The 24,478-nt window shown below is 42.5% G+C and overlaps 2 protein-coding genes across 3 annotated transcripts; one reads left to right on the forward strand and one right to left on the reverse strand.

Annotated features, from left to right (window-relative positions):
- The first annotated feature begins 1,071 nt into the window (after nucleotides 1-1,071).
- On the forward strand, nucleotides 1,072-19,282 carry LOC139911994 (kinesin-like protein KIF2A). 2 transcript variants are annotated; one of them, XM_071899644.2, is made up of 21 exons: nucleotides 1,072-1,219; nucleotides 6,713-6,807; nucleotides 7,704-7,826; nucleotides 8,487-8,541; nucleotides 9,293-9,403; nucleotides 9,760-9,804; nucleotides 11,197-11,297; nucleotides 11,501-11,596; nucleotides 11,695-11,749; nucleotides 11,927-12,089; nucleotides 12,378-12,468; nucleotides 12,718-12,781; nucleotides 12,979-13,070; nucleotides 13,166-13,308; nucleotides 13,624-13,828; nucleotides 14,109-14,219; nucleotides 14,332-14,399; nucleotides 15,967-16,114; nucleotides 17,121-17,222; nucleotides 17,812-17,947; nucleotides 18,274-19,282. In XM_071899644.2, exons 1-21 carry the CDS (start codon nucleotides 1,159-1,161, stop codon nucleotides 18,357-18,359), a joined length of 2,151 nt encoding a protein of 716 aa, XP_071755745.1. In that variant the 5' UTR covers nucleotides 1,072-1,158; the 3' UTR covers nucleotides 18,360-19,282. The 2 variants fall into 2 exon arrangements, with proteins under 2 accessions (XP_071755745.1, XP_071755746.1); XM_071899645.2 differs by lacking the exon at nucleotides 9,760-9,804.
- Nucleotides 19,283-19,998: 716 nt separating this feature from the next.
- On the reverse strand, nucleotides 19,999-24,438 carry dimt1l (DIM1 dimethyladenosine transferase 1-like (S. cerevisiae)). The gene is made up of 12 exons (XM_071899743.2): nucleotides 24,276-24,438; nucleotides 23,230-23,303; nucleotides 22,958-23,044; nucleotides 21,830-21,891; nucleotides 21,604-21,697; nucleotides 21,458-21,507; nucleotides 21,225-21,348; nucleotides 20,980-21,072; nucleotides 20,780-20,844; nucleotides 20,610-20,673; nucleotides 20,378-20,484; nucleotides 19,999-20,241 (listed from the first exon to the last, which is right to left on the reverse strand). The coding sequence occupies exons 1-12, from the start codon at nucleotides 24,331-24,333 to the stop codon at nucleotides 20,199-20,201; spliced, it is 921 nt and encodes a 306-aa protein (XP_071755844.1). The 5' UTR covers nucleotides 24,334-24,438; the 3' UTR covers nucleotides 19,999-20,198.
- Nucleotides 24,439-24,478: the final 40 nt, after the last annotated feature.

The following is a 24,478-nucleotide window of genomic DNA, read 5'->3' on the forward strand; positions in this document are numbered from 1 at the left end:
AATAGCGATTTGAACTTTGACACATTCGACTTGCCCCTGCTTAAACTTTAGTTTCCTGTCTGCTGCACGCGCACTCCATATGCCTACAGGTGACTGAATGCAATCTATGACCTATATAAATGTCAAATTTGATTTAACGTTACCTCTCCATTAGAGCTGTGCAAGTTGCATGTGTCATTTTCACCAACACAATTTTCGTGTTCAATAAATATCAGCACTGTTCCTTTACTTAGGCTGTCATGCGCAGTATGAGAGTCTCATCCGGTCGTTCTTTCCATGGTTCTTTCCCTCCCTTCACGAGAGGCTGCCAAGAACTCACCACAATAGTATTTCCGGGTTCGTATGCAATAAAGGTTCCTCGAGGGTGTCTGTGAAAGGCAAACGAGTGGAAGTGGTTTCTGTTAAGCATTTCTTTAACATGATGTTGGGGAGTCTGGGTGACTTTGTCTATTATTTCAATATTTTATTTTGAAACTCTTTTAAGAACTATGTTTATACGAGATTGTGCTCTATGGTTCACTTTTCTTAAAGATAGTGTGCATGTAGTGTTGGCTGTAGCCTTAGCTCCACACATGGAAGTATGATATTAGCTCCTCCGGGTGGCATAGCCATAGCCCATTTATGACAGCAGGAGTGTGACAAGCATTGTGTAAAGGCATATTGTGTGCTTTGAAACTATTATGCCAAAATAAGCCATTTTTATTGCCTGTCAGTTTCCAGAATCAATTGAATTTTCAGAACCGCACAGATTCCAAGTATGGTGAAATGTGTATGCTGCATATAAATAATGAAATACAGAATGCCATATCTGGTACTGACTCAATACATTTGAAACTACCAAATATAAGATGACGTGAAATAACTGACTGTACACAAGGATTCAAGACAGCAGAAATGTAATACTGTGGTGATAAACAGATTTGCTAAATTGCCAAGGCTATGAATTTTCCCAAGCATAAATTAAAGCTACATGCATTTATTTTGAAAAAGCGGGACCGGAAATGCTCTGCTATTCCTGGTAACTTTATGCAGGCTCATGATTCTCCTGCATCTTCCAGTTCCTCCCCGACCAAAGACTGCCAAACATAAGTAGCTACATTTATCTCGAATATAATAACTATTTAGTCCCTTTTCTTTTAGTTATTGGAGTAATGTAGAATGGCGTCTGCTTTTGGGAAGATTGTCGTTGGTACTTATGTGGAGATAAAGCGCAGTGATGGTAAGTTTCACCCTGTCTATTCTTTTTTCCCTCGTTCTGTGCAAGTTGTTTGAGGATCTTTGTTGCTGTGGTGTGCTGTTGAATACAGCAACCGTTGCCGCTGACTGCAGAGCGTAACGTTAGCTGCAAGATAACATTAGCTGTGTCAGGGTGGAGTACTTCACGGCCAAAGCCTTTTGAATGGGCACCTACCTTTGTTAGCAAGCTCGCTTGCGAATAAAAGAGTCATATATCTTTATTTCAATATTGGTAACATTAAATGCTCTATTTAGACATTAACACAGCTAAATATCCAGCGTTAACTCTGCAGTATACCTTACTATCCAACTAGCTATTATAAACTAACGTTAGCTAGCTAACTTGCTAACCAAGCTAACGTTAGCTCGTGAGTAACACTAGCAAGAGATTAGGGTAGCTAACGCTAACGTTACCGGCATCATTGCAGCCGTAAACAGTCCAACCTATCCAAGATCCATCTAGCTAAGGGACTGGTTGGCTCTTTGGCTTTATCATTTGGCCTACAAACATCACTTAACCAAATAATTAAATGTTTACTCAGCTAACTTAGTTGTGGGAACACCTATGAGCGAGACCAAAGCAAGAATTACGTTGGCAACCGGTTATCGTACATTGGTCATGCTATGGATTAATAACTGCACCACATAGACGTATCCCGAAAGCTATTAACTACATTGATTTTGTACTTAATCAAGAAGTGCATCAGAAATGCTGTGGAGTATCGTGAATATCTCGTCAAAAATAACCTAGGCCAAGATAGCATGAGGTCAAACAAGCAGTATTATCTTAAACACCTGTGTCGGTTATATTTGCGGGAGTGCTGCATATCCGTTTCGTTAAGAAGCTCGGACTACAATACACTGGGCCTTCTGTTTTATTGTAGGGTGGATAAAGGGGAAGATAGAGAAAGGGAGAGGCTGCCTGTATGACTTTTCTCTCTGTGAATGTCAGCTTTATTCTGCTCTGTGCAGTTGGAGCACACTGCTCCAGGGCCAGGCAGCCAAAGATGAACACACAAACGGTTCATGTCATTTCTACTGGCCCTTCCAGGATTAGGCTACACCCTGTGGGAGTGTTTTGGAGTAAACCCTAAAACAGCAAATCCCCTCTAGAACTAACTGCTCCTTTTAAAAATAAACTGGTCAAAGATGGTGCTGAGGTTGTGTTAGTAGAAGTAGTAATAGTGTTGGTTGTTGTTGATGATGTCTTTGACTTCACCAACTCATTTTCACTGGGAGCATGTGATTGTACTCTCCTGAAGATCAGAGGTGAGATGAGAGAGAAAAGCACAGCAGCCCCGAAAGGGAAGCTGTCCTGTCCATCCATTTCGTGGCTGGTTGGTGTTGTGTCCTGAGCAGGGATTGCCCTCGCTCTGGGGGGTAGGTGGCGAGGCTGGTGAAGGCGAGCCAGATTCAAGCTATTAACCACCGCCCCATCTGTTGCAGCTCCCTGGATTCTGCCAGGACTCTCTCTTTTCTCTCCCTGTTTCACTGCCTGACATACAAGCACTGCATGTTGAGAGCAGGGACTGATGGAGAGGAACTTTGGAGGGATAAACGGTTATTTAGGAGAGGACCTGTAGTCATCTCATCAGCCAGTCTGTCACCCTCCACCCTGTGGCGTTTATGTCCTCTTTGGATGCAAAAAAAGATCCCCTGTTTAATCTTGGTCATGGATTTTATCTGTTGTGTTATTGGGCATCAGTTTTTGTCTGAAATCATCTCTGACTGACTTGGTAGTATCTCTCAAAGTAGAGACATATAGGACCAACCATCAGCTTAGTGGTTATGGACTGCAGAATTTTTCTTCATCTATGATATGATGACACAGTTTCTGGTATGGGTGCCTTTGTTGTTGATGTAGTGAAACTGATGCTTTGAAGGCTTTGTTCCTCGGGCTAAGCAGAGCTTCAGGCACCCCCCTTTGTGCCCCCTCAGCTAATGGGAGGTGTCAACACACTCATTCAGCCAGGTTTCATTATAAAAGTGGGACACAGTTGACAGTGCATTCAGTCACATCTAGGCAAACACTGGATCAGTTGCTTGATGACAAGCCAGTATGTGACAGGAGGAGACTTTCTCTGGCTTGGCATTTCAGGTCTGTCATATAGGAACAGAGTGTGATAATACAGATTGTGGTACTATTATGATCCCCATAGGGAAATGGTCTTTTCACTTCCTCTTCTCCAGGGAGGTCAGAGTGCAGCTACAGAAGGCCTGGACCTGGTAGGCATTCAGTGTTGCTCAAGGATACTTCAGCAGGGCAGATGCTTTCTGACACTTTCTTTTATCATGGTTTCGTGGTAGATTTTGTGTGCTTAGGTCTCGAGGCCTCTGGCTGCAACAGGTTAGACGGGCCACCCTGCATGCCTAATGTTGTGCATGGTGCACAGTTGCACCATACACAACATTAGGCATGCAAGGTTAGGGGCAGCAGACAATATTCAGATGTTGTCTGCAGGCTGGATGCTAGGGCTGCACAATATTGACAATTAATTGTAATTATTTTGCTGGGTATTGCAATTGCGGTATAAATTGCAATACAGTATACAGATACTGATTCAATATTTTAGATTTTTCAGCAAAGAAGAATTTGTTTTAATAAAAAACTGACACGTTGCTTAAGATTTGCTCTGTTTGAATACAATGAGTTTTGTTTCCGTTTTTTTTACAATGTGCAGTTTAGTTTATAGCCCAGAAATTGGGCTCAGCACCAGAATACCATGTTTAAGAGTCCATTTAGAGCATCCACCACTCTGATAAAATAATTGCAAATGATTGGAAATTGAAGTATTTCATATTGCAGTTTTTTTTATTAATTGTGCAGCCCTACCGGATGCTCGATTCAAAGGTTTATTAGTCTGTGTAGTTTTGAACATGAATACCATTCATCCAGCTCGATGTGTTATCTGAGTACATTTCTGCAAATAGCCACTTAGCCTGGTCACACTGTATCATTACTCAGACTGACTTCCAGTGGGAAATTGTAGCTCTTACTGTTACATTATTATGACTACAGCCCCAGTATTTGGCCAGTGTGTTAGTGTTTATGGTTTAGATTTGCTGACCTTTTCCTGGTATTCCTGACTCATTTTCTGGGTCATTATGTCAAGAGACACTGAGATGTATGTTTACATTAGGGAAGGAATGCGGTCAACATAAGCAAGCTGCACTATAAAATGACAGTTGATGCAACAAGCATCATGCTTACTCATCAGAATTGGGTGCAAACCTCTCGCTTTGTGTCTCTTTTATTCATTTTGAGTTTGTTTACTGTTGTAATATGGTTTGTCTGTCTTCTTCTGTGTTTTTAGCTGTTATTGCCACAGTAAGGGGTTTGATTCTCACTGGGGCCACCAATGCTAAAAATGTATGCACTCATGGTACTGTAAAGTGCTTTGGATAAAAGCATCCATCAAATAGCATATGTTAATGCAGGTTGAGGTAAACTGGATGTGGTGTTGTGTAACAAAATGTAACAAGACTTATCCGCTTATGCCATTAGGAGGTGGTTGTTGTTCTCTAATAACTGTTAAACATGCAGCATGTTCAACAGAGTCCCGTCTCTATGGTTGAATGACATAGTTGATCACAACGGAAGGCTATGGTTTCACACTTACCACTGACATTGGCTCAGTTTCTGTCACTTTTACTTCTTTTTTCTTTGAGCTCTACTGTTGACATTACTAGCTGAAAGTTGACGGGAACGAATTCAGACTGCCAGCAAGCAGCTGTGTTTTGGAGGTACTTGGCTGACAGTCTCTTGTCTGTGTCCCCTCTGTGTCCCCAATGTAATCCTCCCCCTGAATACTGCAGTCCCTGTCACAGCTCACTGTGCTCTTGGCTAACCCTCCTTAAGTAGAGGTGTGGCGTCATGTGCCGCGTGCCTGTTGTTGCAGCAGCCTCTACTGTTGCCAGGGTTACACTGTAACTTACCTTGTCACAATCCAACATCAGATTATTTACACACTTGTCTGGCTGTCTCTCCGCAGCGCAGATATTTGAGGCACAGATGTCAGCGTATCCGTAGTAAGTAGTAGTTACTGAAGGACTCTAAAGTGAGTGGCATGTGTTCAGCCGTTTACAAATGTTGCAAGTTGTATTGATGTAAAGAATGCATTTTACTACTCTGTAACTAAAGCCATTCCTGTTTAACCAGATAGGCTAAAATGACTGTGCGTGCCCCTAGTATTTTGTTGTGAAGGGAGAAGAATCTCATTATTAAGCTCTCAAAAGGCCATCTTTGTAAGCTTGTCATGTAAATACTGGAATATTGTGGTGAACCTGTACCAGGACTAATATCTAGTCTCTCCCTTATCTTTCAGTTGAACTTCTCTTGGTGATACCCCAAAACTGTTTCTACAAAGAACTGGTATTGTGTGCAACCTATAAGGATGTGATTTATGAGGACCTAGGAGTTCCTTCCTTTGGACACACTACTCACAATCAGTTCTAATAGATTTCAATTGATCTAGTGTTAATTCACTTTTATTTTAATCAGTTAAAAGGAGATAGGTATAAACTGCATTTATTTACTATCATTTTTTAATAGGTAGGATAGGACTACCTTCTCTAGCCAAAGGTCCCTAGTGCTTACAGTGTACACTGTAAGCACTAGTCACTTGGTTTGCTTTTCCTGCTGCTTGCCAATGTAAAACCATTGTGAGTTAAATCAGGGAAGTGTTCAGCAGCTGAGAACACTAAAAGCATCTTTGCTCGTTCCCTGTCTTTCTCTAAATAATGGATACAGGAACTGAGGAACACGTCGTTTCCCTGGACTGTGCTGGGAATTTACAACGCACAGTTAGGTCCACATAAGATCGGAGGGCTGGGCAAGCGCTTGACAGCTGGTATTATTACGATACAGACAGGGAGGCAGGCAGAAGCCACAGAGGTTAGCGGCAGCAGCTGTGCTTGCCTCTGTTATCAGTGATTCTCTCTAACGGGTGATTATCAAACCTCATGGCCAGAGTTTACTAGACTAAGATTAGCCTGAGGGTATTGCCTGGCTCTCCTCTGAAACTTAAGGGACTCAATTTCAACATGGCAGTAATGAAAATGTATAGCCTCATGATATCAGGTGTCGATGTCAAACTGAAATGCTACGTCGGTTAGTGCCTTAAAGAGCACAGAAAGCAGTTGATTCAGTTGAGCATTATTCAACACTGTGCCCTAGATCGCGCTGTTTTCATTAGATCTTGGTTTCAGCGTGCATAATGAAGTGTCTGTGTGTTCATTTTGTCTTCCCCATTGCTGACTCCCCTCAGTTGTTCCTGCTCCTGCATCATAAAATGTTGTTGTCCAGGCTGATCCTTTATCACCAAAAAAATCAGCTGGGGTTACATAGGCTACAGTAAGGCCTTTGTAGATGAAATGAGACAAAGTTTGAGTCCAAGTAAGCGCTTCCTACACCCTCAAGTCTCGGTCAGCCGATCTGATGTCTGTGTATCCCATCATGTGTGTGACACTTCCACAGGACGTATACACCAGGCGATGGTGACCTCACTGAATGAGGACAACGAGAGCGTCACCGTGGAGTGGATAGAAAATGGAGACACAAAAGGGAAAGAGGTAAGCCACCAGTCATTACCAGTCAAAGCACCAGCGGCAGCATGCGCTCAGCTCTTCCACTGCAATGAATAATGCATCTAAAGACATTCAAGAGCTGTGATGATTACACAACCAGCCTGCATGCGCTACAGTCCCGCCAGACATCGCCCTCTGTACTCTGATGTGCATGAGCTCACTGAGCCCCTAACTGTAGTCATGCTTCTTCCCACACAGTATTTATATCCCACTACTTAACAATGTAGTCTCATTGGATTTTCTTTTTCTTTTTGTTATATATTAACATAAAGAGTGCCTCTAATATGGTTGACTAATAGACTATTTATTACTGTTTCCACTCATTTATTGCTTGACTTTAATTAACTCTAAGCCCCAGGATGGTTAGGGAGACAATATTCCCTGTTTAATAACTCTGCTATAACTTTGAATAGGCTACACTGTAACAATACTGTTGGGTAATATAGCCTAATTACTATAATAATGTTCAATCAACATTTAAAAATTTTCATTCCAAAATAGAGATGAAGATATCCATCAAGGTGGAAAAATGATGTCCACTCCTATAAAATGTTTGTTGGCATGAAAGTAAAGCACATCATGGGCTACCATTAAAGTTATGAACCAGCTTAAGACCTTTTCTTACAAAATGTTTTTTCTTTTGTGGATAGAACTATCTATGTTTTTGAAATGCTGACTCGTCAATTTTAGGTAGCACAATTTTTCCACAATTGATACAGAGCATTTTAGAATTAAACCTTTACTTTTTGTTTGATGACACATGAGACGTTTTAGGAATATAGTGTGTGTTGTTGTGCTGTTTAATATCAAATGCTTGTTAATTATCACACAAGTAATCAGTTTACTCTGTTAATAATACTCTGTACTCTGTTTCTGGACAGATTGACTTGGAGAGTATATTTGCACTAAACCCAGATGTGGCTCCAGATGAGGAGATTGCCCCCAGCCCAGAGACCCCACCCCCACCTACACCCACATGTGTGAAGGTCAGCAAAATTGCAAAGGTGAGTGTGCTACCATATCTGGCCAGGTAACCAACCGGTGAAAGGTTGGATTGTTTAAAAAAAACCTCAACTCCTTCTTTTTCTTTTGATTCCCTCCCTCCCTTTTACCTCCCTCATATACATTATAGTCAGAGTGTATCTAAAGTGCTTGGTCATGTTCTGGGAGTTGGTGTGGCTCCAGTTGGCTGGACCTTAATGTGGACACAGGATCCTCCTAGGTAGCAAGCTAATTGGTCCTGATTAGTACACCATTGGTATGTGGTGCACAGTAGATGCAGTAAGTTACACAGCGAGCATCCTCACAAATTAATGTATTGGGTGATACATTTTGGACTGCCTGCATTATATCTACAAGTTTAATTACGTTTCTTTAAGATGCCTTGAGATACTGCATTGGCAGAGCCATCAAGAACACTACTGTGAACAAAAGAGGCTCCTGTAATCAGCAGTAATCTGATTCTCAGGCTTTGTCTATTTCTGTATCTCTTCATCGTGTGTAGCCACGGGAGTCAGAAGGGGTTGAAAGCTGTGTGGAAACAAGATCACGTTTATTTTCACAGGTCATGACTGGGCGTGAAATATAAAAGTGAATTTAGGATTCACTTGTCCTAATCCTCTAATCCTAGAATAGCTTACCGTAGCTTTTGATTTTTCTTGCAGAACCGTCGGACGATAGCACCTACTAAGAGTGAAACGCCATCCAGGGATAATAGAGGTGTGTTTTATACAAGACTCTGGAAATTGTTTCATTTTTCTCCTATACTATTACTCTCTTGCCTGGTGTCCAGCCCCCATGAATCACAGTCTTTAGCACTTTTTTAATTTGCATGGCGATTCATGCAAATTCAAAAAGTGCTAAAGACTGTGATTCATGGGGGCTGGACACTAGGCAAGTTACTCTCATCTTAAATCTTGAAATTGAACTTCTGATCTCAAATCAAATTTTGTTACTTTAGAACAAATATTTTTAGTTGCTCTCTAAAGACAGCTCTAACATATCTGGAATCTGAATTTAGTGTCAATATCAATGGTAGTGGTATTAATGATGAGAGAGATCATTATATTGGTGTCTGCATATTCCACCCATATTTTACACATATTTTAGCACAATTACGTCTGATTAATTTGACAACAGACCTTTGGAAAGAAAAAAACAGTTTTAAACAAAAAGACAGTGTATAGAAATAGAATTTAGACATGGTTGACATGGTTGTAAAAATGTTGAATAGTGATCAGTCGAAGTGGTCAAATAACCTTTAATGTAAACTTTTCACTGGATTACTCTGAGAGCTAAATTTGAGTGTTACTTTATGGAACATATCTATTTTTTGCATAATTAACAGATGAACACGTAATTTAAGTTACGAATACCAGGCTCAGTTATGAATACCAGTCTCAAAAATCCTATATTAGTCGGGTCCAAATTAAAAGGCCGGTCTCTGACCTTTGTTGCATTGTCTCTCCAGTGGTTTCGACCCGGGCCAGACCCCCTCAGCAGCCAGAGCCAGCACCGCCTCCTCCATCCCAGCAGCCTGCTCAGCCCACCCAAGCTCAGACGCAACAGCAGCTGCAGAATGGTAATAAAACAAAACAATATTTTGTGTTCTTTATCTTAACTGTGATGTAATTGTGATATTTCTCTGAACACAAGAAGAGAGTAATGCTAGAGAGCCAGTTGGGAGCATTTGGCTGGATGCTAACTCAAGCCTTAATTATTTGTTCAATGCCAGAGATATAAAGGCAAAACTTGTATATGATTTTCTCTAAATATGTTGTCAAATGAATAGTGAAGAATGACATCAATTAATTAATGACTTTGTTTTTAACAATTTTTTTGTTCAGATTTTTAAGGCCATCTGCAGAAAACACAGAGCCGGTACATAATCTTAACTCTTTTAATATCTTATTTTTGCTGACCACATTTTTATCACAGAATCCTCACATCACCCGCTATCCAGAAAGGAGTATGGACAGCTTTGTATGTATCACCTGCATGTTACCCCCTGCCCTTAACGCTTTTGGTGATTTCAATAGAGTTCCCAATAGAATCTGAAGATCCTCTAGTCTTGTGACAATTTTATGCCTCCAAAGTCTCTGGCAGATTCAATTTAAAGCTGTGGTGTGGTGGCGAAGTAGCACAAACACAATCCATCCAGCAGACAGGCTTTCTGGGTATTAGAGAGGGAGGGGGGGGGAAAAAACTGATTGTGCCGCTGCTTGACTGTATGCACTGTCTGTTCCCTCTCGAAATTCCGCTGAGTCACACACACACATGAACACACACGTGGAGAAGCCTGTGGTGCTGTGTGTTATTCCTCTAGGCCCAGATAGAAACAGTAATCTTGTTCTTTACCCTCCGCACCCTCCCAGCGTTCACTGTCTTCTGTTGAGCTAAGGAGGGAAACGTCAGTTTCCCACCTCACCTCCCAACTCCCCCACCAACAGCCTCTGAGACTGAGAAACCACAAGTAGCGCCGGTGCTCCTTCTTATACTGCCTTGTCCTGGTGCTGACCCAGCCCCTCTTCTCCTCCCAGATTAGAGCAGATTATTAATCCCTCTGCTCTGATAGTCCGGGTTCTCAGGGACCGGAGCCAGCAGGAGGCCAGGACTGTGTTACAGGGCTTCTGCTGTGGGAAGCTGGGGCTGTAGCAGTGAGCCAGGGCTAATCAGATGACACTGTTTTTTTATAACCTCTGCAAGGAATCAGAAGTGGCTATTACTCACATGTTACCTAACATGCGTTCTCTTATTGTGGTGACTAATGGTTTGTGATTGATAATATGGACCTGAAATGACACTAATCTCTGGGTGTGCTGTGCTGGGGAGATTTGGAATAACATGTTTGATTGTCACACAATTTTCTAATCATACTTGATCTGAGACCCCTAATTGGTGTTTGCATTACAGTAGTGCTAGACACTTAGCCAACATGGTGAGTGAGGGGTTTTAGCGGTCTCCAAGACGCCCAAGCAAAGTCCAGTAGTGTTGCAGGATGATAGAAGGGTTAAATGAGTTCAGCAGGGTTTAGACACACTGTAAAGGCCTTTTGTTGGTCATGGAGAGGGTGTAGCTAGTGTGATACTGGAGGCAGTGTGTGCCAGCCACTGAAGCCCGCCCCTGTTTCAGCTGTAGTACTGTTCTGCTTTGTTTGATATAGCCCAAAGCTCCGCATAGTGTTCACTATGAAGGAAGACCAAGAGAATGGAAATGCTAAGAGAAAGAGACTGCTCAAAACAGAAGGACAAGACTGAGATAGTGAGAGAGACTGAAAAAGGGACGGAAAGAGGAAGAGATCTCCTTACAAAGGAAGGCTTTAAGTATGTCCTCTGAAAGGCAGGGGAGTGATTGCTTTTCTTCTCTTCATGGCAGCGAGGAGGAAGTCAAACTGTGTGAAGGAGGTGGAGAAACTGCAGGAGAAGAGAGAGAGGCGTCGGCTTCAGCAACAGGAGCTCAGGGAGAAGAGAGCGCAGGTACATCAGCATCATTCTCCTTCTTTCTCCTTCCTCCACCCTATCATTCAACTTCTGGCTTTGGCTGAGTTACTGTTTTTCCAATTCCCTCTTCTTAGACTACTATAATTATGAGAATGTATCATGGAATTGCATGGAAGTAATTTTCATTTGGTGAATAAGCTACCCTCTGACTGTCATTCTGTGTCTCTGTCCTCCCTCAGGAGGTGGACACCACCATCCCTAACTATGAGATCATGTACATGATCAGAGATTTCCGAGCCAGTCTAGACTACCGGCCCCTGACCACAGCAGATCTGGTGAGTAGAGACTGCAGCCTCTTACTCTTTAGCTTGTTTTCTTATATTGACCCTCAACAACACCATGATGAAATGTCTTTTTGTCCTTCTTTGGACAGATTGAAGAGCACAGAATATGTGTTTGTGTGAGGAAACGTCCACTCAACAAGAAAGGTAAGTCTTCCATCAGTGAATAGATTGAGCTTTGTGACAAATTGGTCTCTAGTAAGGCATCACACTCCCTTTACAATGTTTGCCTCAAAGTCAAAACAGTTTTACAGTTGAGATATTTTGTGTGAATGTGTATGCCCGGTCCGTGCCATTGAAAGCCGTGCCTCTGCTGCCTTCCAGAACTGACCATGAAGGACCTGGATGTGATCACCATCCCCAGTAAGGATGTGGTGATGGTCCATGAACCTAAACAGAAGGTGGACCTGACCCGGTACCTGGAGAACCAGACCTTCCGCTTTGACTACGCCTTTGATGACAGCACCACCAACGAGATGGTTTACAGGTTGGTTTGGTTTACAGCTGCTGGTTGTGCTTCATCTTTCTTTTTTGAGTTTTGAACAGAATGAAGTGGTTCACTGCAACGACACCTGACTGCTAACTACAATGAGGATAAGGCTTTGTTTATAAATGTATTGCTTTGTTGCAGCTAGAGTGTGTTTACACTTGACTTATTGATAATGCAGTTGATGGATGCTGTGTGCTAGTTCAGTAAGTGAGTGCACAGTCTCCTGATGCCAAGTACAGACACAATGCAGTAATGGATGAACATGTGATCTGTCTCCTCCTACAGGTTTACTGCCAGACCTCTGGTGGAGACCATCTTTGAGAGGGGCATGGCCACCTGCTTCGCCTATGGACAGACAGGCAGTGGAAAAACACATGTCAGTTGACGCAATAACTCTATATTAACAAAAGTGTAAAGGATTTAGAAAACTCATACATGATAACATTGTTCACTGGAATATCACTGTGGTACATCACTTAATTCGGGTTCAATCCTAATTGTTTTACTTCAGTTGACTCATAGAAATACTTTTAATGTCCATAATTTTGCTATATTTCAGTAGATGCATTATTCACCCAAGCACACAATTTGGAATAATGTATTCATATGTGTGTTTGTATTTTAGACTATGGGTGGAGATTTTTCTGGAAAAAACCAAGACTGTTCTAAAGGAATTTACGCATTAGCTGGTAAGTGACTAACGTGTGCTATATGTGCTGTTTTATTGTTTTTATTGCGCGTGTGTATTTTAATTATTTATTGTACAATGTGTTTGGGTGTTTGGAAAAGCACCTTCAGATAAAATCGGTTGGTTTGGTTGTTTATTATAAATGGTTGGCTTCGCTCTGGTGTAATTTTCAAATCTCTCTTAACTCTTTTCATGCAGCTCGGGATGTATTTCTCATGTTGAAGAAACCCAACTACAAGAAGTTAGATCTACAAGTGTACGCAACCTTCTTTGAAATCTACAGTGGAAAAGTAAGTGATATGTCATAACCGTTTTTGATATTTTTACCTGTTTAAAAAAACAAAACAAAAACATTAACCAATGCTGACTGTGTGTCTGTTGTTAGGTGTTTGACCTGCTGAATCGTAAAGCTAAGCTGAGGGTGCTGGAGGACGGGAAACAGCAAGTGCAGGTGGTGGGGCTTCAGGAGAAAGAGGTCAAATGCACGGAGGACGTCCTGAAACTCATAGAAGTGGGAAACAGCTGCCGGTAGGACAACAGAAAGTCTATCAACCTACTTGTTGCCAATTCTGTAATTCCTAGGCTTTGAATGTATACTTGTAGAGTGTTTGTTTAGTCCACTCTCATATGGTGCATGGTGTCATATGTTTTTTTTTAAGGTGTCGGCACCAATTAACCAGGTCATATTCCTCGTACACCCAGTGTTCTTAGCAAATAAAAGCAATTCACTCTAATTTTTCTCCCTTTTCCTCTCCCTCCCACGATTCCTTTCTTGCTCCATTCCTCTTCCACCCTCGCTTTCCCTCCTTTTTCATCTTTACTCCTCCATTCTCTCGCGCTCAGAACGTCGGGGCAGACGTCCGCCAACGCCCACTCGTCTCGTAGCCACGCTGTATTCCAGATCATTCTTCGGAGGAAGGGGAAGATGCACGGCAAGTTCTCCCTCATTGACCTTGCGGGGAACGAAAGGGGGGCCGACACGTCCAGTGCCGACCGCCAGACTCGTCTGGAGGGAGCTGAGATCAACAAGAGCCTGCTGGCGCTCAAGGTCTGGGGGCAGGGGAGTAAAGGGGCAGTGATAGCGGTAGCTGTATTTTAGAGTGTAATTGTTTGGTACCACTTTAGTCTGTTTTTTCACTGGCTTGTGGACAGACAAAATGACCATTGATTCCAAATAGCTGTTTTTTATCTACTCCATTCATATTATTGAACTGATGGTATATAACTTACTATTTAAATTACTAATAGTATCTATTCTTACTGTGTTACACCCTGACAGTAGCATACAGTTGCTGTATAATGCATCTCTCCCTTTCTGCCTCCTTCAGGAGTGCATCAGGGCTCTCGGCCGTAACAAGCCTCACACTCCATTCAGAGCCAGTAAGCTCACCCAGGTCCTTCGAGACTCCTTCATTGGGGAAAACTCCCGCACATGCATGGTCAGTCCACTGCCTTCATAAATGACCCATGTTCGTGTTTTCATATCTTTTCCATAGATGATGTGACAGTCTTATTAAAGTGAGCTGAATGATCTTCTCTTTGTCTGCACAGATTGCTACAATCTCTCCCGGTATGACATCATGTGAGAATACCCTCAACACACTACGCTACGCCAACAGGTGGGAATGCATTGACATACTAACAATGATTGGTGTTAATACTTGGATAATGCCTTTGTGTCGCAGGAAACACTGTACATTAAGCAATGTTATGAAATGATAGCTCTTCCCATTCCACAATAATGCCCAACGGCTTTTGTATAGATTGAAACTAGAGGTACCGATATTTTGTAATGTGAAGTTGACAGAAAATTGTGAAATTCTCTGCCTACTCTCAGCAGTTCTATCTGACTCTCTTGTATCCCCTCTCTCTTTTTTCCTGCTTTCTTTTCCTCTTCTCTCTCGTCCTCTGCTCCTCTGTGCGCTGGTGTGGCTGGTGCCGCTGTGTAGAGTGAAGGAGTTTGGGATTAGTCCGTCGGACATCCCCTTCTCCCAGGGCGGTCAGGGAAGTCGCCCTGAGCACTCGCCCACCAATACCTTTGAGTACGATGACTTTGCTGCTACCTCTCCCAGCAGGTCAAGCACTCCTCAATGCACAGCACAGCACACACACACACAAAACACACACAAAGCCCATGCACTCCCTCCAGGTATTTATACATTGTTCGTATACACATTCAATATGAGCACATTTAGCAGCCTCCATTCTTTTCATCAGCTGCTAACCATGGAACACTCCTTCACCCGTTCCTGTCTTCTTATCCTTCCTCTCTCTTTCATCTGCATGACGCCTCTCGCCCTCCTCTCCTGCTTTGACTTGTGCTTCCACTGTTATCTTTTGCTAAGCTGTGGATGTGACCTGGATCATTGTTTTTCTTTTCACCGCCTCATGAAGAATAACGCGTCCGCCCGTCTGTCTTTTGTCCGTCTGTCCATGTGGGCGTGTATTTTGACAATGCTGGGTAACCGCCATCAGTAGTGAGGCCTGGATCAGGTTGAGCTGCTGGATGACAGGGACAGCTGTGACATTCTGACATTTGGAATATTAAAAAATTACCATAGAAAGAAAGGTTGGTGTGATAAATCAGCATCACTGTGCAAGAGTTGCCTACTTGACTTAATAAGGTGACGCTTGACATTTGGCGCAGTAGTAACGCTGATACGTCCATGCCGCTATTCAGTAACAGGATGCGGGATGAGCTTTTTGTTTGAGCCAACTCCCAGCAGTTAATCCCTCTCACATAGTCCTAATTAATTAGCGGTGTGCCAAGAGGTTAGTAATACCTTATCAGCTCAGTCAGGCCTCATTAAACACAAGTCGTGTCCATCCAGATGCCAGCCTTAAATACAATATAAGAAATCCCTATGGGTGGCATGTGTGATACATCTGTCTACTGTAACATGAGTAGACAAGTCAAGTTTTGAATGAAAGGGCCCCAATTAGCACACCCACCCATTATGAAAACATACTGATGCAAGGATTATATGAAGGTTCAGACATCTAGAGACATAATAGTCTTTCCCCATGCATGGTGCCATTGCTATCATGATGCTCCCTTCACATGTGTGACGTTATTTGACCCCACTTTTAACCCCATACCCCCGACCAAACAGCAGCCATGTTGAGAGTGGCTCTGCACTGCAAATGAATCGGTCGTAACCTGCTCACTCTCTCTTGTGTCTGCAGGGTGAAGGAACTGACAGTGGATCCCAACCAGGTGATGGAGGGGGGTCGACCCAACATTCACACCGTCAACCAGCTGGACCTTTTGGACGAGGACTGGCTGAGCAGCTCGCCGCAGAGAGATGACCTCAAACTGCTCTGTGAGCAGAATGTAAGTACACAGTGTCTGGAAAATGTACTTAACAGGAGGGGAGATAAAGTGGATACAATTGGATCTTTGAGCTATTGGGTGGCGTCATGAATAGTCTGTCAACCGGACTATTTTTTTTAAGCTTTCGTCTTTGCAAGCATCTGCCCAGCAAAAAGTGCTCTTGAGCAAGAAACTGAATCCCTACCAGCTCCAGGGAAACTGTTCTGTAACTGACCTCTGACCTCTGACCGCAGTATTCAAACAGTATTCGACCCTCTATGCCTATAAAACTTATCAATCGCCCTCTTGGAACATAGGAACAAACCTCTATGTACCCTAAAGGGTCTTATTTACAGGAACAGCCCTCTGTAAATATGTCCTCAGACGGCTGCGTCCTCCAGTACTTAATGACCAACACTGACACAAACAACAGCAATTATAACATTTGCAACACTTCAAATAGGTATGTCAGGATAATAATAAAACAAAAATACAAATAAATAAATGATAAAAATAACACTTTTTACACCAAGATGCAGATGATTTAGTAAAAGGAAGTTTATTCCAGCAACTGTGAACGTAATAACTAAAAGCAGCTCCACCAGATTTTGTTTTCACCCTGGGAACAACTAACAGACTGGTCCCAGATGACCTAAGAGGTCTGGGTGGCTCATATCCTAAAAGCAGGTCAGAAGTGTAGTCTATAGCACACTGGAAGCCAATGAAGTGATCTAAGAACTGGTGTAATGTGTTCCCATTTTCTTAGTGAGAACTCTGGCAGCAGCATCCTGGATGAGCTGTAACCGCCCCAGAGTTATTTTTTTATTTTTTTCTGGGAGAGTGGAAAAAAGACCATTGCAGTAGTCTAACCTACTGGTAATGAAAGCCTGCTTTTCTAAGTCAGGTTTTGCAATCTCGGAACAGGTATAATGTGTTCAGTTTTTCTTGCTGCAGCTGCCTCTTGATGTTGCTGGATTCATGATATCTCTGTCCCTGGTAAACCTCGTGAATCTAATTCCCTTCCCAGGAGGAGGAAGTGTCTCCCCAGCTCTTCACCTTCCATGAGGCCGTGTCTCAGATGGTGGAGATGGAGGAGCAAGTCCTGGAGGACCACCGTGCTGTTTTCCAGGTCAGGACGTTGATGACCACACACACACACACTTTCAGAACTCTTTAAATACTCTTTCAACTAACCTCGTCATATTTATAACCATAGACGTGTGAAGAGAGACTTATGTTATCAGTTGTTTTGGTATATTTCTGTAGGCATTGACATATATGTACCATACAAACCCATTCTAACTTGGACATAACCATGTCAGTCTACTGGATATTCAGACATGAAACTTTCTGAATCGTGTTATTTATGCGTTATTATACAATGGGTAGTTTTAACCAAGTAATCTGATTGGTCAAAGGTGTCTTTCAACTGTAATTGGTGCTTTATCGCTATGGCAAGTCTTGTGGTAACCAGGGAGCTATTTGCCGATGGTCCTTGCTTTTTCCTGTTTCTGATTCTTATGTCGACTACTTTGAAGAAATCATATCAGTCAGGATACATTGCATGAATTGGTAACCGATGTGTGAAAACCATAATACCAGAGAGGTCGTTCTTTACTGAGGTTATGGGTACTTTGGCGCTGCTGGTACTATTGCATTTCAGGCTTAACTTGGCATTAACAGTTTTAAATATGTGCTTGTGTGTCTTCTTTGAGCAGGAGTCTGTCCGGTGGCTGGAGGATGAGAAGGTGCTGTTGGAAATGACAGAGGAGGTGGATTATGACGTGGACTCGTACGCCACTCAGCTGGAGCAGATCCTAGACCAGAAGATAGACATCCTCACTGAGCTCCGAGGTACGACAGGAACACAGAGACACACCTTGCTGACACTACCTCCTGCTCAAACTTCTGGGACAAAACTGCACCCATCACAAACAATAAAGAGATTAAACTCCATCCGTGCTTTATCCCCATGTTACATACAGTTGAATCTTTTTATCAATCTTTCAGTAGATAATTAAACAGGAGAATCAAGACTTGCAAAATCACTTATTTGGGTCATTGTAAAAACTGTATTCAAACCATCATAGACTAGCTATCCCATGCATTTCAACCCCTATCAAATACAGATCACTTTTAAACTCAAAAATGTCTTCCCCTCTCTGTCTTTCCTTCAACAGATAAAGTGAAGTCGTTCCGCTCTGCACTCCAGGAGGAGGAGCAAGCCAGTAAGCAGATCAATCCCAAGAGGCCACGCGCCCTTTAGAGGCTGGTAGCTGAAGAGGTTTAAGTGGCACATGCAGAAACATAACCACTAGATGTTTGGCACAACTCAGGCTGTCGCTAGCAGCTGTGAAAACATGAAGAAAAGGACTGTCCGATATACAAGCAGGTTCAAGGAATTGCGTTTGTTATAATCCCACTCTCTTAACAAAATGGCTGTTCGCTCACTCCGGTCTTGTTAGAAAACTTGGGGAGGGAAGTAATATTTTTTATTTCCCTCCTTTTTTAAAGAAGTAGATTTTTTTTTTTCCCATGGAGAATGTTTAGTTTCTTCCCCACCCCGTTTTATTTTATTTATTTTCTTTTATACTTGTTTGTACTTTCTTTGAATGGAATACTTGTTGATCTGGTTTCAGAAGAGATCCACATCGAACATGCTGTAAGGTTTACCATACAACACCAGTATTTGATTTCTGGTAGCTCTGGCTGACATGTCTGCATGTGCACTCTGTGATAGCGTATGTATGCCACCATCCTCCATTGTCATGCTTTTGGGTCCTCACTCAACTGGCACTGTACAGTATAGTCATATCTCATTAGGCCCAGTCTCTTCTCTATTCCTTCCCCCTCAGTTTCTACAGTCTGGAAGAAGCATTGAACCAAGTTGTGCTTCTTGCTTTGTGTTTGGTTTCTTTCCTCGTGTCCCCGAGACAGGTTTCTACATGTAGTTTGCTTCAGTTTGTGCCATGTCATTTTGTGTGGCAACCCTCTTAAAAAAAAGACTTTTACTGTAAAGAAATGTTTTCCACCCCCATTTAACACTTTGTTATAAAAATGAAACTAGAAAAAACTGCTATTGACAAATGTATAGTGAATACCACTGACCTACCATTGGTTATGTTGCTCAGTGTTTGCACCGGATGTAATGCTGGATGAAGTAATAAAGATTCATGTGTTTCATTTGAATGTTAATCGGACGGTGAGTAATCGGACTGCATGTGACTGATTTTTCTGTTTGAATAGCCGATTTTGAGCCCGTCTTTCATACACACTGGACATGTTCTTGTAAACTCCAAAACTGAGCAGAATAATTTCCTGTCTTAGGGTCCAGGGACACAGCTAGAGCTGTGAAGAAGAGTTGGAGACCCAGCAGCCTGAGTTTAGTCTGCAGCACCACCTAGTGACAAGATCCAGTGATGTTAGGACAGAACAGGAAGAGCAGTTTCACCAAGAAAAAGCATTGACAGTGGAAAGAAAAAGGCTTGTGCTTGTTGTGTCTGTTTGCCTGTCATGTAATATCAACTGGACAATTCTGAATTTATTTTGAATATGGACCGCACTCAAACGTGGTCTTCTACGTTTTCCAGGTAAAGGTGATCTGATTCTTAATACACCTATAAATTCAAACAATTAGAAATTTCATCCAATACTAGATATTTTCAATGAGAATTGTCACAAAATCATTGATAATCGCTCCACAACCAAGGTCTTATACAGCTTCTATTTGCCATGTCCAAAGTAAAGACCTCTGCCAAGATGCACGTAGAGGCATGTCCACTTGTGACAAGTATTCCCAGCTACATTGAACATATGATAAAGATAATGTAGCATGCTTAAGAATCTCAATATGAGCTCTTCATATGCATCACCCTTCCTTAAATACTGTACCTTGTACATTTCAGCAAAGTGTTTCAACATTTCAGATTTAATTCTTCCAAGAAAGGCACCAAGAGTCCACAGGAGGAAGGGGAAAGGTCAGAGAAGCAACCTATTACTTTCCACTCATCCGACCAATAACGCCGCCTCCCCTCTCATAAGGACAGGACTCCAGTCAGGATGTCATATGAGTCAGTAAACTGTCCCATCAAGTTCCCTCGGCCATTTAAGAGAAATGGATCCCATCAGAGTTGAATGCATGGAGCAGTCTGTGGATGAAAAAAAACCTCAAATTAACAAATTATTTTACTGGTTACCTGACCGGTATACAAACTTTAGTATTTGGATAACAAAGGTGGGAGAATCATAAAAGACCATTAACAATTAGCAGTCTTTCATACTTACACCATGAAGTCATCAATGTCCATGGACCTGGCCCTCTTCTCACTGAAATCCACCTTCTGCAGAACGCTCTCAATCTTCTTGGTGATGCTGAAGTCTGCCGGCATTTCCTGTCGGACAGAACGCGAGAATGAGTGAACTTGAAAGTGACAGGATGCAGCGAGCGAGAAAAATCACTAATGGATGAAGACCTAAGTGAGCGATACAGCTGTACAACACCAGGCTGTTAACTCACCAGATTGTGAACAGAGCAGTGAACTCTGTAGTTACTTTCCAACAGCTGCTCGACCGCAGCAGACCTGGAAATTCAAAAGCAACACAAGTTATTTCCCTTTTTCCACACACTCCATTGATTATGGTAGACTTGGATTAGGCTGGCAGTGATTGTGGCAGACAGGTACTTACTTGAATGCTGCGTTGAGTGTTTTGTTTTTCCTCACAAAGGCAATTCTGACCAGGCCGTCCCACTCCTGTTGGAAGAAAAAACAAACAAGAACAATGTTAAGACGGCATATCTACAGCTAGGCGTCTCCTTTTGCTGCCTACTGTACAGTCTCCTGCAAACATGACTATCAGCATTTCCCATCCGAGGAATCAAACCTCACCTGGAAGTTGATAGGAGGAGGAGGGTTTTTTGGTTCTATCCTCACGACGCTTGACTCCACTTTAGGAGGAGGACGGAAATTATTCTTCCCTACCTGAGCAAGGGAGAACATCATTACTGAGACGGACAGTAGTGGCAGCACAATTTACTCAAAACAGAAACCTTAAACAAAGATGCTGAAGTATGGAAATGCTTTGTCATGACGTCATGTGCGTGGTAGGTGAACGACAGATACCGGACTATGACCTTCATGAGATGGTCTACACGGGCCAGTAGCTGTGTGTTGATGGACAGTCTGCAGTACAGCTTGTCTCCGGGTTTGGCGACCAACCGCATGGCGAACTCCCTCTGGAACATCAGCACGGCACACCTGGATGAAAGGAAGACACAAGATGCTACAGAACAGGTGCAAACTGTACGATGCGGACACGAGAAGAACTTAATTCAAACTGCTCAGTGAGCCTCAGTATGTCTCTTACCGGAAGAAAGGTCGATGTAGCAGTAGCTTGAAGACAAATGGTGATGAAATCTGCACAATAAAAAGAACGTTTAGTTTGAGAAATATGTTCTATACATCCAATGATCAATATCAAATCTGTGCAGCGTCCAGGAGATATATCTTTACCTGGTAAGGTAAATTAGCCACACAGACGTCGAAGAAAGGCAGATCTGTTTTTAGTACATCTCCTACTAATACCTCCAGTTTGGTCTGCATGGGTCTGTTGGAAGACAAAAATCACTCCATCACAACACATTTTTACCTCTTATTTAACCAGGAAAATTGACTGAAAACACCCATTTCTCCACAGAAATCATTCAAGTTTCATCTTATAAAAAACGAAGCCACTCACGTGCACTGTACTCTTTTCTGAAGTTCAGCCACCAATCTGCAGTCCAACTCACAGGCCACCACCTAAAACAATAACAAGTACTGTTAGAACATAACGCTGGAAATCAATTCTTGTATCACTGCTGTGAACACAAGAAAGGCATGGATAATAATTGACTTCAAATAACAGAAGAACCTAAATGAAAAAAGCACCCCCCCATTGTTTTATTTGGGCATAATTGTCTCAAGGGCAAAAACACCTCATTTATTACTCTAAAGTGGTTTTATATAAAGCCCCTTCAATAACATCTCAGTGGGACTTTAGGAAGTAGGGTGAACTCTATATGAAAATACCAAATCAATGTACAAGTCACAGGTCACTAAAGGGTCCAGTTCCTGAGGTGTCAAAGCACAAACAATTCATCACCTTCCTGCCAGTACATATGCAAATTTTATGCTTTTATATATTGCAGCAGGTCTGGGCTAGGATGCCATCCATAAACTGTCACAAGGCCGGACACTGCAGCCACCTCACTCCCTGCTTGTCAGGGACGATATGAGCCTGTAGTTGCACCTCAGAGAATTAGAGCCTCAGCTTGGCCTGCGTTTGAGACCATAACCCGGCTACACGAGAGGCTTTAACTATGACACCCACGGGTCACAGATGCCAAGGAAGAGGGGAATGTTTTCCTTGTTGATTAGTGGCATGCTCCAAAGGCCCAGGATACACCAAGTGTGGAGCCAGTGACCTCTACCCCCACAACTAAGACATCACAGATAATGCATCTGCTGTTAACAGGGGAAAAGGTGGAACGGGGACGGTGGCTTATCAGCACTGTGCCCACGGAGCAAGAGGTGAAGCAAGAAGAGGACACCCAGCAAGCACCCGAGATTGAAGAAGGGCCTAGAGAAACGTTTTTTCTCTGGACCAAGGCAGATACACAATTATTACTCTCATACAGAACCACCTCTTCCATAGTGGGCATAATTAGTTTGAGGCAGCGTCCACCCTCAACTCTCAAATCCCACAGGAACATGGAAGAGACATCGTTTCAGAGGGAAGTCTGCCTTTCATCAGCCTAATTTCACAATGAAATGTCATGTCACAGTATACCCTCCTCCTACACCATCACTATCCCAATGCGCTTACCTTCTTGGCTTTCTCCAGCAGTTTCACTGTCATGTTACCAGTACCAGGTCCCACCTCCAGAACCACATCTGTCGGCCTTAGGGCAGCCTGCAAACATGCCACAAATTTCAGTTCAGCCACAATCAGGATTTAGGAATAACTTTGACAGAGCTGCAAACTGTGCATTAGGAGTGTCTGTTTGCAAGCTTTGTCTTCTCAAAGATGTCTTTGCCTGCATCAAAAACTCAACTGGACAGTGATGTCTCAGTAGTGGAGAGCACTAGTCAGCCTACCTTCTCAATGATTCCATTGACAATCAAGGGATTCTTCAAGATGTGCTGGCCAATGCCAGTGTTGAACATTATACCTACACAAAGACATGGATTTAGACATGCTGAGGAGTCAAACAATTGTTGGTTAGATCAGCTGGTTAGGTTTCCCACATCAGGGGCTCCCAAACTTCTTCATGTCAAGGACCCCCAGATAAGCTGTATGTGCTTTAGACCACAGACCCTTTCATAAAGGTTTTGTACCAGGGACTGATCTCTGAAGAGATCTGTCCATACTGTATGTTGGGAAGTAACAGTGAAGCATAGAACCCATCGTAGTAAACCATCAGAACAGTTATTCTCATACATTCTTTCATGCAAGTAAAATAGAATAGTAAACGTTAGACCTGATACGCTTTGTTCTCTTGTATCCCGAAAACATCAAGACAAACTCCATTTTTATGTTGCCTTGTTTGTCGGGAAACTAAGGTACATATAAACCTAGTAAAACATGATTTAAGACCTTTACTGAATCATTTGACCTCTTAAATTCGGCATCCAACCACACGACACACCACTTACACAATTTCAACTTTTAGAAGTGGTTGTCGTGTTATTCCAACTACCTACCTTCTTCCACCAAAATACAATTTGGAGGGCAGTAAACCAAGTATTAAAGTTGAGATTTTGTTGAAATTTAGTACTGCTTGGTGGATCGCTTTTATGCCGAATTTACCAGAAGTCCCTAATGTTTCGTAAAAGATCTTAAGCCATGTTCTACGCGGTGTGTATGTTGGCCGATAAGCAAGGCCACATTAAATTACCAAATATTTGAACAGGTAGACGCTACGTCCTCATCATCACCTTCCTGCCAGTACATTTTTATCACCATCAATGCCACTAATGTGGTCTTAGACAAGGGCGCGGTGGTAAAAAAAAAAAAACCTCAATCAGTGTGTGATGATGATGGACATTGGAGTTTAAAACCCAACTCTTCAAGCAGTCAACATCAATGTTAGCAAGCTAAAGCTAGCACAGCTGGCAGACGTTGGACCTCAACAGACACAAACCTTGGTTTTTGACTTCTTGGTGCTGCCTAGTTTTCTTCTCCGCCTTGACCTTCGGCATTTTTACTTTGTGTTACTCCGACTTAAGAACCAAACAAAAATACTTCAAGAATTATACAAACTATTCCTGGCTAGGGAACACGTGCAAACCAACCCTAATTCTTCTTCGTGATTTACCGGGATGTGCGTAGCATTAAGATCCTTCA

Source organism: Centroberyx gerrardi, chromosome 8, assembly GCF_048128805.1.
Source record: "Centroberyx gerrardi isolate f3 chromosome 8, fCenGer3.hap1.cur.20231027, whole genome shotgun sequence".
In the NCBI taxonomy this organism is placed as follows: Eukaryota; Metazoa; Chordata; class Actinopteri; order Beryciformes; family Berycidae; genus Centroberyx; species Centroberyx gerrardi.

What these genes read in the sequence shown, in the direction of transcription:
- dimt1l (XM_071899743.2), bottom strand. Translation starts at nt 24,333, where the DNA reads ATGCCGAAGGTCAAGGCGGAGAAGAAAACTAGGCAGCACCAAGAAGTC. An exon ending in CTACATCGACCTTTCTTCCG is followed by an intron (nt 21,349 to 21,457) that starts GTAAGAGACATA and finishes CCTTTCATCCAG; the next exon opens with GTGTGCCGTGCTGATGTTCC. An exon ending in GACATTGATGACTTCATGGT is followed by an intron (nt 20,242 to 20,377) that starts GTAAGTATGAAA and finishes TTTCATCCACAG; the next exon opens with ACTGCTCCATGCATTCAACT.
- LOC139911994 (XM_071899644.2), top strand. Translation starts at nt 1,159, where the DNA reads ATGGCGTCTGCTTTTGGGAAGATTGTCGTTGGTACTTATGTGGAGATA. An exon ending in TCAGGGAGAAGAGAGCGCAG is followed by an intron (nt 11,298 to 11,500) that starts GTACATCAGCAT and finishes GTCCTCCCTCAG; the next exon opens with GAGGTGGACACCACCATCCC. An exon ending in CCCTGACCACAGCAGATCTG is followed by an intron (nt 11,597 to 11,694) that starts GTGAGTAGAGAC and finishes TTCTTTGGACAG; the next exon opens with ATTGAAGAGCACAGAATATG.